Genomic DNA, 17,253 nt, shown 5'->3' with positions numbered 1-17,253 from the left:
TGGGTTTCTTTGGGTATCTGAAACTTGCTGGGTAAAACAAGGCAAGAGGACAGTGGACATTGATGAAATTCAGCAACTGAGAGGCTAGAAAGCCTTTAAATATGGCAGCTGCTTCTTTGTCTAAGTGAAAGTTTGCTCATAAGATTTGTTCTGACCGTGTGCTTTCACTACTTTGGAGATGATTTTCAATATTTCGAAGGTCAATTCTGCTGCCTTGGAATTAGGTCCTTTGATCTGCACTTCCCAGTTGGGGACCTGTAAAGTTTCCTGGCTGGCCTTCCCGCCACCCTCCTTCAAGGGCCTCATTTCCATTTCAGGTGCTGCGCCCCCTCCCCACTTCCCTGAAACAAGGTCTGGTACCTACCCCCTCCTCCCCCACCCCACCCCAGCCTCTCCATCGAGAAATCAATCCCCTTCTCTCCCACCACCACCCTCAGGCCTCGCCTCACTGCCCTCCCGCCCACCCCCCCCCGCCACCCCAAACACTCACCTGATCCTGGATTCTAGGACTTTGAATCTGGGGACTGCTTGTCGCCCCAATCCTGGTCACTGTTGCCACTGGTGTTGCTGGGACGACAGAGCTGCCGGCCAATCAGATTAATTGGCAGCTCTCTGAGGTGGGCCTTCCACCCGAGTGAGGGGTAGAAGTCCCATCTCCAGACAATTAACCCTCCATGGACTGTTAAATGATTGTGAGGCTGTCGTGATCGGTGGGTATCCGTTCCTTTGCTAACTAGTTAGACCTCATCTGGAGCGCTGCGTCCAGTTCTGGGCACCATACTTGAGGTAGGATGTGAAGACATTGGAGAGAGTACAGAGGAGATTTACAAGAATGATTCCAGGAATAAAGAACTATAGCTATGAGGATCAATTGGAGAGGTTGGGACTGTTTTCCTTGGAGAAAAGAAGGCTGAAAGAACACTTGATTGAGATATAGAAGATCCTGAGGGGTATGGACAGGGTAAATAGTGAGAAACTGTTCCCACTCAAGGGCACTTCAAGAATTAGAGGACACAGATTCAAAATAATTGGCAAAATGAGTAAAAGTGATGCAAGGAAACATTTTTTACTCAGAGGGTGGTTGGAGCCCGAAACAACTTCCTGAAAGAGTGGTGGAGGCATCAAGATATTCAAAAGGGAATTGGATTGCTATCTGAAAAGGGACAGGCCAGTATTTTTTCCTCATTGGGTGGGCTCAGCGGGAGCGGGAGTGGAATCTCTCTAAGGCATGGAGCTGCCTCAGGGAAATTGAAGCACTTTCTAAAAAAATCAATAAAGACAATAAAAATTTTATGAAACATGTCTCCTCATGTGACTGTGTCACATGAGATGGGACATGTTTTTAAAATCAAAATAAAGTTTTTATTTAATTTGTATTAGCTTTAGGAAACCTCATCCCGCTTGTGTAAAAATTGTAAAGGCTGCTTGGCCTTTTCGCCTGCCCGCCAACCGTAAGGTTGGACGGGCAGTGTAAATTTCAAGTTAATTTAGTTTGTTAATGGCCTTAATAGGTCTTTCAATTATCAGCAGGCGCGCCAGCGACTCTGGCGCGTGCCCACCAAATGAAATATTGCGCAAGTGCACCATGTCTTTGGGATGCAGGCCCGACGTCATTACGCGTCATATTACAGTCATGCGTGTCAGGCGCGCACCCACACGCTAAATGTAAAATTCTGGCCATAATGTGCAAGGATACGGAGATAAGGCAGGGGAGTGGGACTAGGTAGAATGCTCTTTCAGAGATCCAGTGAAGACATGATGGCTGAATGGCCTCCGCTATTTTAAAGATTCTCTGAACTCTTTGGGTGGCAAGGAAGGAAATCCACCCTCTGAAAAATTTTGCTGATCAGGTACACAGAAAGAGGATTAGCTTTCTGGATTTGACTGAACACCAGTGCATCAGGAGGCTCAGACTTTCCTCAGCAGACTTCTTCATACCCAAGGTCATACAGACAGAGCTAGTTATTAGCCATCTTTAAAAAGCCCTATCTTTACTGCTCACAGCCTACCAGGAGGCAGCCTCAGAACTTTGCCTGTCTCCTCTAATCAGCCTGCCAAGCCACACAAACCCTTATTGGAGGCCTCATAATCACACAAGTATCCTACTGAGATACTGGTTCATGACTTAATGTATTGTATGCTAAAATATAAAACATTTAGTAAAGGAGCAGTATGCTGCTGTGAGCTAAATGTTTGCTTATTTCACCTATAATCTGAACAAAACTGGTGCGGGATCAAACTGGAAGAACCATACAAACTAGACATTAGCAAATCTTCAAGAATTCATGCATTTTTAAGTCTACAGCATGAACTTCATAATTCAGTACAACCATGTTCTTATGATGCAAAGAATTTAGTGCAAAAAAAAATTCATTATTGTCGATAAGCTGACAATCCACTTCCCAAATGATATAAAAGAACAAACTCGAAAGTAACAGAAAAACAAGCTCACCCGCATTGCTCTTCCTAGCTCCTTTGCATCAAATACTGCTGGCGGCCACACCAGAGCAGTGATCACTTTTTTAAAGTCACCAGAAAGGTCACCTTTTAAATCTTCAATTAGCTTCTGAAACAGAAAAGCACATCAACCAATTCAAATTTAATAACAATGTCAAACAAAACTATTTAGTCATTTTGCACAAAATTGTTCAGCAATGACTTTTTCTGGTGCCCTACACAGTGATCTCTGAAGCATCCTGATGCTCCATCTGACATTTATATAGTACAGGTCACATCCTCAACATAGCCCAAAGCATTACACATACATACAATTTGTAGTGTAATCACTTGAAATGTAGGAAATTACAACAGCCAATTTGCACACAGCAAGGCCCCATTGACAGCAGTGAAATAGAAACTAGTTAAGCAACTCTGGGGTGTTGTTTGAGGAAAGAAGGTCAGATAGGACATCAGGAAGGCACCCCTATTCCTCAGGGATCTTTTGCATCTACTTGACCAGACAGACAAGGTTGCAGTTAAAATTTAGTCTGAAAGGCAAACTAATGGAAATGAAAATCAGGCAGTCCTTATATACACGTTGTCAGTCCACAATGCCGGTTTTATATGGAGATAACAATAAAAGTCTGTCTAGTTGCTCTGCCTGTAGAGTGGGTCTTGAAAATATAACCATCTATAGCAAAAGTGACGCCACTGACCACATTGGCATTTTGATGAGGTTAGCTTTTCTTTGCTCCTGATAGAGAAACCTCATGTTACCTGCTCTTCAATTATAACAGCCTCAATCTTAACCTCACACAAGTGTTTAATTAATGGGTATATTAATTAATCATATTATCTTACAATTGGCCTCTTCATAAACAAAATCCTCTGATAACTTATTTAAGAAAGTGTCCTGTTATAACATGATAAGAGTAGAAAATAGCTAATTTTAATTTCATCTCTATCACTCCCTGGTCTTTTCTAACAAATGTAAATATACTGTGGCTATCACTACTGGCATGCTCATGCTCTACCACACAGTTGATATAGGCTTGTGTCAGTCATGATGACTTTGTGCAATTGAATAGCAATAGGGGAAGTTATAAAGTGCCACTTTAGCATCTGCTGCTTTTGAGACTAATGGGAAAATTTTAAATTGCCCAATCTATTTATGAATTTTGTTAGCATTGATTGGTTCCACTTGTTAACAAGATTTATTTAACAACAATCTCAATAACATTCCTGCTTTTATATTGCTATTGTTGAATATCTCAAAGAAAATAAAGAGCAGAACATGCATTTGTCTTTCTGAGTCCTTTAGGAACTAGTAGCTACACACTGTTGATTCTGACAGGACTGTATTTCTTTTAAGTCCCCCATTATTTAGTGTATTTTGCCACTTTTACATTTTCAAGGATTCTCTAGAAGGAGATTTTGGGCAGAAAATTCGTTCCCAGACAATTGTGTTCTGTAATTAGGCAATGGGACATGTGGCACTAATTATTTTCATGCTTCCTTATAATACAAGTCCCCATCTTATAATTGGCAATTTCCCAGAGAACTGCTGTTAAGTGTATAAATCTTCCTCCATTTGCTAATGTGAATGATAACATTGTTGGCAACTAGAGGGAAATATATTCGTAAAGCAGGAAGTTGATGGAACTACATTTACATTGAAAAAAGTAGTATTTCCTTTAACAATATAATTAGATCTTAAGTGAATAAACAAGATCCATAAAGGATGGCATAGTTTACTCAATGTGGAGGTACGGTATTTGCAATTAACATGGAATTTGGGCCCATATCCATGATCCAGCATCACAGTGAGTTCCAATCTTAGCTATTCTGCTGTATTCAAGTCTTGAGTGGAAATCAGATAATTACCAATAATAATTATGAAGAAAAAGGCAACAAAATAGGACAATCATCTTAGGTCATTGCTGGGGACGCCCTAATGCTTATTAGTGCAGTGGAATTGATATAGGTGATGCATGGGATTATATAGTGTAAAAGTGAGGGGAGTGGGGGGAGAAAAAAACTCTTGAAGTTAAGTTCTGTCTATTTCGGAGACACAATAATTTGAGCAATGCGTATAGCAACAATTTTATCTGCATGCATTAAATTCAAGGCAAAAATCCATTCTATAGAGACCAAAATTATCTTTCTTGACAGAATATCTTAACAGCTTGAATTTTAGTACGCACACGTCCAACGGCCCCTTTATATTCTTTAGAGATCTGTTGACGTTGCCAGTTGCTTCTGTGTGTCAGAATTTCAATAATTGCTTGTTCGTTAGTTCCTAAAATTAGATTAAAAATGGATATCAGCTTCTCAGTAAGGGTACTTGTAACATTGTAAGTTTGGACAGGAGTTAAAGAACATATGATTTTAGGCACATATCCTTAAAGCATCTTTTTGTATATTGCAATAAAAATAAGTAACAAAGCAAAATACATCTTTATCAATGATACATTCTTCCCCTACCGGCACATCCTAGGGAAAAGCATAACTAATAATATTTTTGATAATTAAGGGTAAAGACTTATAATGCATCTCCTAAGTACTTGCTGAACCAGAGCTGTAAAATTAGTTCAGAATTCTGGCTGTATGTCCTGAAAAAACTGGGTATGTTCTGGAGACATGCACAATTGACATTGGAAGCTACTGAATTTACCATTGGTTCTGCAATTGTTGGAACCTTTCCTAAATTTACAATATTTCCAAACTGTTTTGGGATGACAGAAATCCTCAAATGAAGCATGTAACTGTCTACAGGTAAGGTATGTTATTTACCCAACTACTGTTACAATTCCAGAGAAACTCAACTTTCCTTCTCTAGCTTAATAGATTGCTCAGTCATTCATAGTCTTACTTGAAATAGACCAGCTCAGGTTCTAAATGATACTTCCCATTTAGAACCCCTCAACAATGGCAATCTTTCTGCCAGATTCTAAACATGATCTTTAAAATCTGACTAAAGAACTGGAAAAATTTGTAAGATTCTTACTGGTCTTTCCTGTCAATTATCCACAACTGATAAAAGAATGTAAATTGCAGAAAAGTAGACAGTAGTATCAATGGTGAAAGTCAAAACCTTTCAGATAGTTAGTTGAATCAGATGGCCAACCTCTTGGCTGATCCATCACAAATTAAAGTTGTCAGGCATGTTTACTAAAGTCTTGTCACCAAAATTAGGGTATAGCAATTATCAAAGGAAGTCCAAGACATGAATTTTTGTAAAGTGAGAAGGGCTCTGAGCCTTAGCAAAAATGGCGCTGGAGCCCGGAATCCGGGAACCCTGTCCGTGAACCAGCACCCACCATTTTTGCTGGGGTTGCTAGTGGGGGGGCAGGGGGGTGAGATGGGAGTGGTGGTGGGGGGGTGGTGGGGATGGGGGTGGACCGGGGCAGGAGGTATATCGCACATCAGAGGTTCATGGAGACAGCAGCATGTTTAAAAGTCCAGCTGCCTTCAAACAAAGCATTTTTTGTCATCAAAGTTTCTTAAACACAACTCGTGGGCTTTAGACATTTGAGGAAAAGGTCTAAGCCTAGCAGAGGCTTTGGAGAGATAAGGTACTCTTTTGGAGAGGTAAGGCACCCCTTTTGGAGAGGTCAGGTACCCTTTTGGGAGAGGTCGGGCACACTTTGAGAGAAGTCAGTTACCTTTTGAGAGAGATAAAAGCAAAAACTGTGGATGCTAGAAATCCAAAACAAAAATAAAAATAAAAATACCTAGAAAAACTCAGCAGGTCTGACAGCATCTGCGGAGAGGAACACAGTTAACGTTTTGAGTCCATATGACTCTTCAACAGAACTAAGGAAAAATAGAAAAGAGGTGAAATATAAGCTGGTTTAAGGGGGGTGAGACAAGTAGAGCTGGATAGAGGGCCAGTGATAGGTGGAGATAGCCAAAAGATGTCATAGACAAAAGGACAAAGAGGTGTTGAAGGTGGTGATATTATCTAAGGAATGTGCTACCTCGCTCGTCCTGCTTTCTACCCTTAATGTCACCTATTAGCACATCCCTTAGATAATATCACCACCTTCAACACCTCTTTGTCCTTTTGTCTATGACAGCTTTTAGCTATCTCCACCTATCACTGGCCCTCTATCCAGCTCTATTTGTCCCACCACCCCTTAAACCAGCTTATATTTCACCTCTTTTCTATTTTTCCTTAGTTCTGTTGAAGAGTCATACGGACTCGAAACGTTAACTGTGTTCCTCTCCGCAGATGCCGTTGGACCTGCTGAGTTTTTCCAGGTATTTTTATTTTTACCCTTTGAGAGAGGTCAGTTACCCCTTTGGAGAAGGCCAGGTCCCCTCTGGGATTATTCAGACAATGTCACAAATGTGCATGAAAAGCAGATATGCTCTGTGGAACTTTCAAGTTGTCAAATCATTTAAAACTCCTGCCTTTTAAATGTTTAAAAAATCAGCTTGTTGTGACTCTCAGTTGAAAAAAAAATCAGTGCTTGCAATTTCAAGAGATATTTGTTGACATAAACCTGGGGATTATCATTACAAGATTAATGCTGTTTGTCTGCTTCCACAACTTAATATTATCACAGTGGAGGTGGAGGTGGAGGGGGGGGCTGTAAAATCACTGTTTGATTGACAGCTCCAAGTGGTTATAGAGATCAGCTGTCTTTGAAGTGGGGTGATGAATACAAATGTTTGTTTTATAAGGGATTCAGTACTTGGGGGGAATGATTGTTTTCATAAGGTATTAAGCACTTAAAGGGATTTAAATGTATTGAATGGGCTTTCATCAATGAGAGTGTTTTTTTGTGATATAGTGAAGTCTGTAATAGATAGAAATTTATTTTATTTTATCTTGCCATAGCTCTTGAGGTCTGTCCATGGTGGATACTGAATGAGTTGGAATAAAGGGTGTGAGGGTAAAGGGTGATGAATGGGAGGACATGGGTTAACATGAGTAGGCACTACATTGGCATATTGGCTCCAAAGGGCTCTGGGGATGAGTGAGGGGTCATGGGTTGGTATGAGTTGGCACTCAGTTGGCATAAGCACTATAAAGGGTTATGGGGATGAGTGAGGGGTCATGGGTTGGCATGAGTTGCCGCTAAGTTTGCATATGGGCTATAAAGGGCCATGTGGGTAGGCAGATGGGCATAGGCTGGCATGGAGGGTATGAGGGGCCATGGGGAGGTTGGGTGGGGTATGATGTGGCAAAACTGGGTATAGATGGAGCCTGGAGCATGTGTGGGGGGTGAGGGGGTGTGTGAGGTGATGGCTAGAGGGCTTTTTTTTTGTTTTTTTTTAGTGTAACTGGGACAAAATCCCAGAGTACTAAGGCAAGCAATGTTTCTGGGGCAGCAGGCCCAACTTCAATTAACAACTGGCCCCCCGGAACGAAAATCAAACCATTCAGGGCACTTTCTCTCCAGTTGGGTTTGTAGAGTTGAGAATGTTACTGACCCTACTCTCCTGACTTGGAAGCAAAAATTTGGGCCCAAGTCAGAAACCTGATGTAGCAGTTAAGCAGAGCCAAGGGTATGAAAGAGTTTCTTTTGCTCTGTTTTGATGTTAATGTGTGATTTCTATATTTGTGCTGCTTTAAGACTTCTTTTAAGAATTGCACTGGCAATGTTGAAACCTCAGGACACCTCCTAAAATTGTTTGGCCAATTGAATACCCTCAGTGGATAACTGCCTCTTGGAATAAGTTAACAGGAAAGGCCAAATAAATCTGACCAGATAAATGGGTTCAATTTACCAACAATTAGATGTGTTTCCAGAAAAGGGAGGTGTAAATAGAATGTGGGGATAGATTTCTCTGATCTCCCATTGTGCGCTCAGTGGAAGATTGGTGGAATCCCCACCGAGAAATATCATACCTGGCTATTTACATTATTTCTCTGGAGTTTCCACTGAAGTTGCACCAGGAAATCAGGAGAACCCCTGTCGAAACTTCTGGTGATGGTGAAAAGGTGAGTAAATATGGTTAACTATGGCTACCAAAAAAAGATATAATATGTTGGACCTAAAGAATGTTCCTGTTCGTAAAGATTCCACCATCTCTTTGGTGTTTCAGTAGATCTTCCGCGGAGTTACAGCAGGAGATCAGAACCCCTGTGAAAATTCCAGGCTGTGTACTTATTCTGTTGGGCTGTGCCCATATTCTGTTGAGTCCATAAGATTAGAAGACTATAAGACGTAGGAGCAGAAATAGGCCATTCGGCCCATCGAGTCTGCTCCACCATTCAATGAGATCATGACTGATCTGATAATCCTCAAATCCACTTTCCTGCCTTTTACCCGTAACCCTTGATTCCCTTACTAATTAAAAATATGTCTATCTCCACCTTGAATATACTTAATGACCCAGCCTCCACAGCCCTCCGCAGTAAAGAATTCCACAGATTCACTACCCTCAGAGAAGAAATTCCTCATCATCTCTGTCTTAAATGGGCTCCCTCTTACTCTGAAATTTTGCCCTCTGGTCCTACGCTCTCCCACAAGGGGAAACAACCTCTCAGCATCTACCCCTAAGAATCTTATATGTTTCAAAAAGGTCGCCTCTCATTGTTCTAATCTCCAATGAATACAGACCCAACCTATTTCACCTCGCCTCATAGGAAAATCCCTCCATACCCAGGATCAACATAGTGAACCTTCTCTGGACTGCCTCCAATGCCAGTATATCTTTCCTTATATAAGGGGACCAAAATTGTTCACAGTGTTCTACGTGTGGTCTGACTCGTGCCTTGTATAGTTTTAGCAAGACTTCCCTATTTTTATACTCCCTTCCCTTTGAAATAAAGACCAACATTCCATTTGCCTTCCCAATTACCTGCTGAACCTGTATGCTAGCTTTTTGTGATCCATGCACGAGGACGCCCAAATCTCTTTGTGCTGTAGCTTTCTGCAGTCTTTCTTCATTTAAATGATATTCAACTTCTCTATTCTTCCTGCAAAAATGCATAACCTCATATTTTCCCACATTATATTCCATCTATCAAGTTTTTGCCAACTCACTTAACCTGTCTAAACCCTGTAGACTCTTTGGGCAGAATTTTCTGTCTGTCGAGCGGGCGGGAACGACCCAATCTCTGGCGGGCAGGGAGCCAATCCCCGCCGGAGAAGCAGGCCCCACCGCCATTTTACGTCCGCAGGGAAGCACTATGTGCTTCCTGTGCGGGCGGGGGGGGGATTCCCCAAAAGTGAGAGTGCGCTCTTTCGCGCGTGCGCACATCTCCCTGAGGCTAAGTGCTGCCTCAGGGAGATCGCTGTCAGTTCTAAAAACATTAAAAATAGAACAAAAAAAATCCTTAACATGTCCCCCTCATGTGACAATGTCACATGAGATGGGACATGTTCATAATCTACACTAAAACTTTATTAAACTTTTAAAATCGCTACATGAAACTTCATCCCGTCGGTGGATGAGGTTTCATGTTTTTTCTATTCCCCGCTGAGGCTCCTGGCCTGCCCGCCAACCTTAAGGTTGGACGGGCAGGTCCTTTAACTGTTTTAATGATCCTGTCAATGGCCTCAATTGGCCATTGACAGGTCGGCAGGCCCGCAGATGATTTTGCTGCGGGCCCGCCTTCATAGAGATTTAAATGGGATGGGTTGACGTCGGGGGTTTCCCCCGAAGTCATCCCGCGTCATTTTGCGCGTCGGCGAGTGGGCCCCGCCCCCTGCTTGCCAACGGCAAAATTCAGCCCTTTGTGTCATCCTGACTACTTGCCTTCCCACCTATTTTTGTATCATCTGCAAACTTGGTGATAGTACATTCACTTCCTTCATCCAAGTCATTAATATATATTGTAAACAATTGAGGCCCCAGCACTGATCCCTGTGTTACTCCACTAGTTACAGGTTGCCATCCTGAAAATGCCCCCCTTATCCCAACCTTCGTCGTCAATTAGTTAGCCAATCCTCTATCAATGCTAATATACTAACCCAACACCACGAGCTCTTGTCTTATTAAGTAGCCTTATGTGTGGTTCCTTATTGAACACTTTTTGGAAATCCAAATATATTACATCTACTGGTTCTTCTTTATCTATCCTGCTTGTTACCCTTTCAAAGAATTCTAATAAATTTGTCAGGCATGATTTTCCCTTCATGAAGCCATGCTGATTCTGCATGATTATATCATACATTTCTAGACTTATTTGCAGAGTCGTAAATATAAAATCTCCCATGGACCAGTGCAAATGTGTGGCTTTTCGAACCTTTAGAGAAGTAACCTGGTGCAGTGTTATTAATGCACTGAAAATGGGTTTGTCACAAAAAAGTCACCAATTTTAACAAGTGTTTTAATTAAAGAGAAACCTGATTTCAAGTCACTGAAAAAGAATTTTAAAAAGCTACACCGAACCATTTATTAGTTTCACTGGTGTACTGTTATCAGTTTCTTAACACGTTTAGATGAGCACTTGAAACGCCATGGCATACAGGGCTACGGGCCAAGTGCTGGAAAAAGGGATTAGAATAAATAGGTATTTGACGGCCAGCATGGACACAATGGGCCGAAGGGCCTGTTTCTGTGCTGTATAACTCTATGACTCTAAATGCCCTATTATTACATCCTTTCTCATAGACTCTAACATTTTCCCAATGACAGAAGTTAAGCTAACTGGCCTATAGTTTCCTGTTTTTTGTCTTTCTCATTTTTTGAATAAGGGTGGTATATTGGTAGTTTTTTAATCCTCTTGGACTTTTCCAGAATCTAAGGATTCTTGGAAGATTACTACCAGTATATCCACTATCCCTGCAGCTACTTCCTTTAATATCCTAGGGTGCAACCTATCAGGTCCAGGGGACATATCAGCCTTTAGCCCCATTAGTTTCCCTAGTACTTTTTCACTAGTAATAGCTATTGTATTTATTTCTTCTCGCCGCTTGAGTATATAGTATTTTCAGAATGCTATTAATGTCTTCTACCATGAACACTGATGCAAAGTATTTATTCAACTCCTCTGCCATTTCCTGGTTCCCCATTATTATTTGCCCAGCCTCATTCTCTAAGGAGCCTATGTTCACTTGGGCTTTCTCTTCCTTTTTATATATTCAAAGAAGACCTTACTGTCCATTGTTACATTGCTTGCTAGTTTACCCTCAAAGTTTATTTTCTCCCTCTATTATTTTTTGGTCACCTTTTGTTGGTTTTTAAACATTTCCCAATCTTTTGGCTTACCACAAACCTTTGCCACATTGCATGTTTTTTCTTTCAATTTATACTATCCTTAAGTTTCATGGTTGGTTTATCCCTTTCCTTGAATCCTTCTTCCTCACTGGGATATATCTTTGTTGAGTCATGAACTATTTTCTTAAACGTCTACCATTGTTCATCAACCGTCTTTTCTGCTAAACTCCAGAGTCATATAGACCAGGAAGAAAGTTTAAAAATGATGATTCCAGCCTTTTCTGCAAAACTTTGAATTACATAAAATTATATAGCAAAACAACAGGTGATCTGCTCCAACTGGTTTACGCTGGTGTTTATGTCCCACTTGAATCTCCTCCTACCTTACTTCATCTTACCATATCAACATATTCTATTACTTTCTCTCTGGTGTGCTTATCTAGCTTTCTCTTTAATGCGTCTATGTTTTCACTTTAACCACGTCATGTGGTGTAGAGTTTCACATAGTCACCACTCTACAACAGAGTAAATAATTAAGATCACTTTTCATGAAGACTTATCTAGACAAATATGGTTTTATAATATTTAGTATATGTACTTAATTAATATCTCATTGTTATTATCAAATAGCTTATTACAAAGCAGCTTTATAAAGTAAAAATCATTAATAGGCATGTTTAACATGATCTCTTCCAAAACAATAGTGGCAAATAATTACTGTTAGAAGTTACTTACAGAAATGATTGGAGCCGTATTTTAAAATCCAAGTCCAGATTTAACATATGCCTACCTAATCCTACTATCGCCTTGCGAAGATTATCAACATCTCTACCGACATTGAAACAGGTGCAATCTTTCACGGTCCCACGGCTCCCAAGCTAAATGAAATTATTAGAAGAGTATATTACAAATGACATTTGCATAACATGTTCAGTTACTTTAATGGCATTCATTAAAGGTAATTACTATTGATAATTACTATGACAAACTTTATTTGTAATAAACCCAGGCTTGGTACTGATCAAAATAGAAATATTCTGCTTTAATGTATCTGTGTGTAATGGCACTAGGGTGGGGAGTGGGTGGTTGCCACAGATTAGTTTGTCATTCCAATGCATAAAGAGAGGATAACAGCATAAATCTCCTGTTGGAATTCATTACACTTTCATTCCCTTGTAATATGGGCAAAAAGTATTCCAACAAAACCAGGGCCTGGAGTTGTGCTATTTTCTCAGCACAATGCAGTGACAATTGGCCAGTCCAAGAATTTCAAGCGCAAATTATATTCAGCGTAAATCAAGTTTCTGCAATCTTTTGGACTAGTTTGAAGAACATTGTGCTAGAAGCTGCTCTTGCCCTCAACACTGACCACGCCCCCAGATCAAATTGATCACCATTGGGAGATTCTGCTAATTGTGCCTGTTTGCAGGCCTTCATGGCCTTCAGCCTGTGTCATTAAAAGGGCGCATGGATTCCCTTCGCCGATGCTTTTATTCATTCATAGGATGTAGGCTTTGCTGGCTGGGTCAGCATTTATTTCCCGTCACTAATTGCCCTTGAGAAGGTGCTGGTGAGCTGCCTTCTTGAACTGCTGCAGTCCATGTGGTGTAGGTATACCCACAGTGCTGCTAGGAAGGGAGTTCCAGGATGACAGCGATATACTTTCAAATCAGGATGGTGAGTGACTTGGAGGAGAATTGCCAGGTGGTGGTGTTCCCATCTATCTGCTACCCCTGTCCTTCTAGATGATAGTGGTCATGGGTTTGGAAGGTGCTGTCTAAGGAGCCTTGGTGAATTCCTGCAGTGCATCTTGTAGATTGTACACACTGCTGCTACTGTGCGTCGATGGTGGAGGGAGTGAATGTGGTACCAATCAAGCGGGCTGCTTTGTCCTGGATGGTGTCAAGCTTCTTGAGTGTTGCTGGAGCTGCACTCATCCAGCTCAGTGGGGAGTATTCCATCACACTCCTGACTTGTGCCTTGTAGAAGATGGACAGGCTTTGGGGAGTCAGGTGGTGAATTACTCATCACAGGATTCCTAGCCTCTGACCTGCTCATGTAGCCATGGTATTTATATGGCTAGTCCAGTTTAGTTTCTGGTCAATGGTAACCCCCAGGATGTTGATAATGGGAGATTCAGTGATGGTAATGCCATTGAATGTCAAGGGATGGTGGTTATATTCTCTCTTGTTGACACTTGTATGGCATGAATGTTACTTGCCACTTGTCAGCCCAAGCCTGGAGATTGTTCAGGTCTTGCTGCATTTGAACATGGACTGCTTCAGTGTCTGAGGAATCGTGAATGGTGCTGAACATTGTGCAATCATCAGCGAACATCCCCATTTCTGACCTTATGATGGAAGGAAGGTCATTGGTGAAGCAGTTGAAGATGGTTGGGCCGAGGACACTACCCTGAGGAAATCCTGCAGTAATGTCCTGGAGCTGAGATGACTGACCTCCAACAATCACAATGATCTTCCTTTGTGCTAGTTATGACTCCAGCCACTGAGTGTTTTCCCCCTGATTCCCATTGACTCCAGTTTTGCTAGGGCTCCTTGATGCTACACTCGGTCAAATGCGGCCTTGATGTCAAGGACAGTCACTCTCACTTTACCTCGGGAGTTCAACTCCTTTGTCCATGTTTAAACCAAGGCTGTGATGAAGTCAGGAGCTGAGTGGCCCTGACGGAACCCAAACTAGGCATAAGTGAGCAGGTTATTGCTGAGCAAGTGCCGCTTGATATCACTGTTGATGACCGCTTCCATTACTTTACTGATGATTGAGAGTAAATTGATGGGGCGATAATTGGCCGGGTTAGATTTGTCCTGCTTTTTGTGTCCAGGACATAGCTGGGCAGCAGATAGATGGGAACACCACCACCTGGAAATTCCTCTCCAAGTCACTCACTATCCTGACTTGGAAATATATCGCTGATTCAAAATCCTGGTATGCCCTCCCTAACAGCACTGTGGGTATACCTACATGACATGGACTGCAGCGGTTCAAGAAGACAGCTCACCACCACCTTCTCAAGGGCAATTAATGATGGGTAATAAATGCTGGCGAAGCCCACATCCCGTGAATGGATAAAAAAAAAAAATTTTCACATAGCTGGGTAGATGCCAGTGTTGTAGCTGTATTGGAACAGCTTGGCTAGGGGCGCAACAAGTTCTGGAACACAAATCTTCAGTAATATTGCCCCCATGGTTTCCTGCACTGAGGGAGTTCTGCAGGATCCTCCAATGGAAGATTGCCCAGGACAATCAGAGGAAGGTAAGTGTGTATTTTTTTGTCGTCTTATCCGGGTTGGAAATAGGGGTTCGAAATCTGAACAGAAGGTTTGGGCCATTATGCTAAAGGTGCTATATAAATATAGGTTATATAGATATAAGTTTTTGTGGTTGTCATGATATACTTGAGCAACCTTTTACACTGCCAAATAGATGTCATTGTCATAGTTGTACTACTACAACAGGCAGCATTTTTGAGGAGAGAAATAGACTGGTTTGCAGGTGTTATTCATCAGATATATATTACTTGGGTAAGTATAGAGTTGTATTTTTATTTTTTTATTTGTTAATTAGCATGTTTTGATGAAAGATCTTTTCCTGAAACATTAACATTTTTCTTTCATACACTGGCGAACATACCATGCAATTTCAGCATAAAAAATGACACCACTAAGGAAGACTGAAACGCACTCACAAAAGCACCAGTGGGAACTGGAGTCAGATCTCCTCCGGGTGTAAGTTGCTCACCAACACCACCACAGCCTACAGGAGCGTATCCACCATTAGGCCACCAGGAATCACATGCCCCACCAGTAGACTGTCAGTAAGAAGAAAGATAAAGAATAATTTGCAAATTAAGTACTTTAAAAAAAAAAATCACATACACTCTATGAAGGATTGGAGACCCCCTTCCATGTCCCCAACCAATGCCTACTCCCAATTTCACCAAATAATATGGCTTGTAATTGCTGCTTTGTCATAGAGGGCATTTTTAGTGGATCCGGTTCTGCATGTGGAAAGGGAAAAAGGAATCGATTTTTATGATTCATGGGACATGAGCATCGTTGGCTAGGCCAACACTTGAGAAGACAATGGTGAGCTGCCTTACTGAGTCACTGCTGTACATGTAGTGCAGGCACACCCACAGTGTTGTTTGGAAGGGGGTTCCATGTTTTTGACCCATCGACAGTGAAGGAACAGTGATGAAGTTTTAAGTCAGGATGGTGTGTGGTTTGGAGGGAAACTTGCAGGGACTGGCATTCTCATGGATCTGTAGCACTTGTTCCTTCTCAGTGGTAGAAGTCACTGTTTTGGAAGGTACTGTTGAAGGAGACTTGATGAGTTACAGCAGTGCATCTTATAGATGGCATACCCTGTTGCTACTGTGCGCCTTTGGTGGTGGGAGTGAGCATTTAAGGTGGTGATAGGATACCGATCAAGTGGGCTGCTTTGTCCTGTGTGGTGTTGAGCTTTTTGAGTGTTGTTGGAACTGCATTAATCCAGGCAAGTGGAGATTATTCCATCACACTCCTGACTTGTGCCTTGTAGATGGTGGACAGGCTTCGGGGAGTCAGGAGATGAGTTGTTCACCAAGAATTACCAGTCTCTGACCTATTCTTGTCGGCACAGTATTTATATGGCTTTATCCAGTTAGGTTTTTGGTCAATGGTGACCTCCAGGATGTTGACGGTTGAGAATTCAGTGAATTCATTGAATATCAAGGGAAGATGGTTAGACTATCTCTTGTGGAGATGGTCATTGCCTTACACTTGCATGGTGTGAATTATACTTGTCAGTTATCAGCCCAAGGCTAAATGTTCTCTTGGTCCAGCTGCATGTGGGCATTAACTACTTCATTATTTGAGGAGTTGCAAATTGAATCAAGCATTGTGCAATCATCAGTGAACATCCCCCGTTCTGATATCATGATGGTTGGAAGGTCATTGATGAAGCAGCTGAAGATGGTTGAGCCTAGAACACGGCTATGATGTCCTGGGGCTGAGTTAATTGGCCTCCACCAATTACAATCATCTTCTTTTGTGTTAGGTGTGACTCCAACCAGTGAAGAGCTTTCCCCCTGATTCCCATTGACTTCAATTTTGTTAGGACTGTTTGATACCACACGGCATCAAATGTTACCTTGATGTAAAAGGTAGTCACCTCTTTTGTCCATGTTTGGACCAAGGCTACAATGAGGTCTGAAGCCAAGTAACACTGACGGAACCCAAACTGAACATTGGTGAGCAGATTGTTGCTGAGCAAGTGCTGCTTGAAAGCAAGGTCAGTGATACCTTCCATCACTTTGTTGATGATTGAGAGTAAACTAATGTGATGTTAATTGGTCAGATTATATTTGTCTTACTTCTTGTGGGCGATTTTCCACATTGTTGGGTAGATTCCACTATTATAGTTTCACTAGAGCTATTTGGCTAGAAATGCAGCTAGGTCTGGAGCATAGGTCTTCAGAACTAAAACCAGGACGTTGTCAAGGCCCGTAGCCTTTACTGTATCCAAAGTATTCAGCTATTTCTTGATCTCATGCTGCAAATTGAATTTCTGAAGACTGGCATCTGTGTTGCTGGGTACTTCAGGAGGAGGCCAAAGCGGATAATCTACTTAGCACTTCTGGCTGAAGATGGTTGCAAATGCTTCAAATTTGTCTTTTGCACTGACGTGCTGGGCT

At 41.7% G+C, this 17,253-nt stretch overlaps 1 protein-coding gene across 2 annotated transcripts in view; it reads right to left on the bottom strand.

Annotated features, from left to right (window-relative positions):
* The window catches only part of anxa3a (annexin A3a), a 100,206-nt gene that overhangs the window by 67,079 nt on the left and 15,874 nt on the right, over window positions 1–17,253 (bottom strand). For both annotated transcript variants that reach the window (XM_078543608.1, XM_078543618.1), the window contains 4 exons: window positions 15,265–15,387; window positions 12,350–12,437; window positions 4,644–4,738; window positions 2,453–2,566 (listed from right to left, as the gene is read on the bottom strand). In XM_078543608.1, the coding sequence (XP_078399734.1) occupies window positions 2,453–2,566; window positions 4,644–4,738; window positions 12,350–12,437; window positions 15,265–15,387 (420 nt within the window). The remainder of the gene's footprint in view (window positions 1–2,452; window positions 2,567–4,643; window positions 4,739–12,349; window positions 12,438–15,264; window positions 15,388–17,253) is intronic.

This window comes from Cetorhinus maximus, chromosome 1 (genome assembly GCF_964194155.1).
Source record: "Cetorhinus maximus chromosome 1, sCetMax3.hap1.1, whole genome shotgun sequence".
Lineage (NCBI taxonomy): Eukaryota > Metazoa > Chordata > Chondrichthyes > Lamniformes > Cetorhinidae > Cetorhinus > Cetorhinus maximus.
This window is presented reverse-complemented; position numbering and strand designations above follow the sequence as displayed.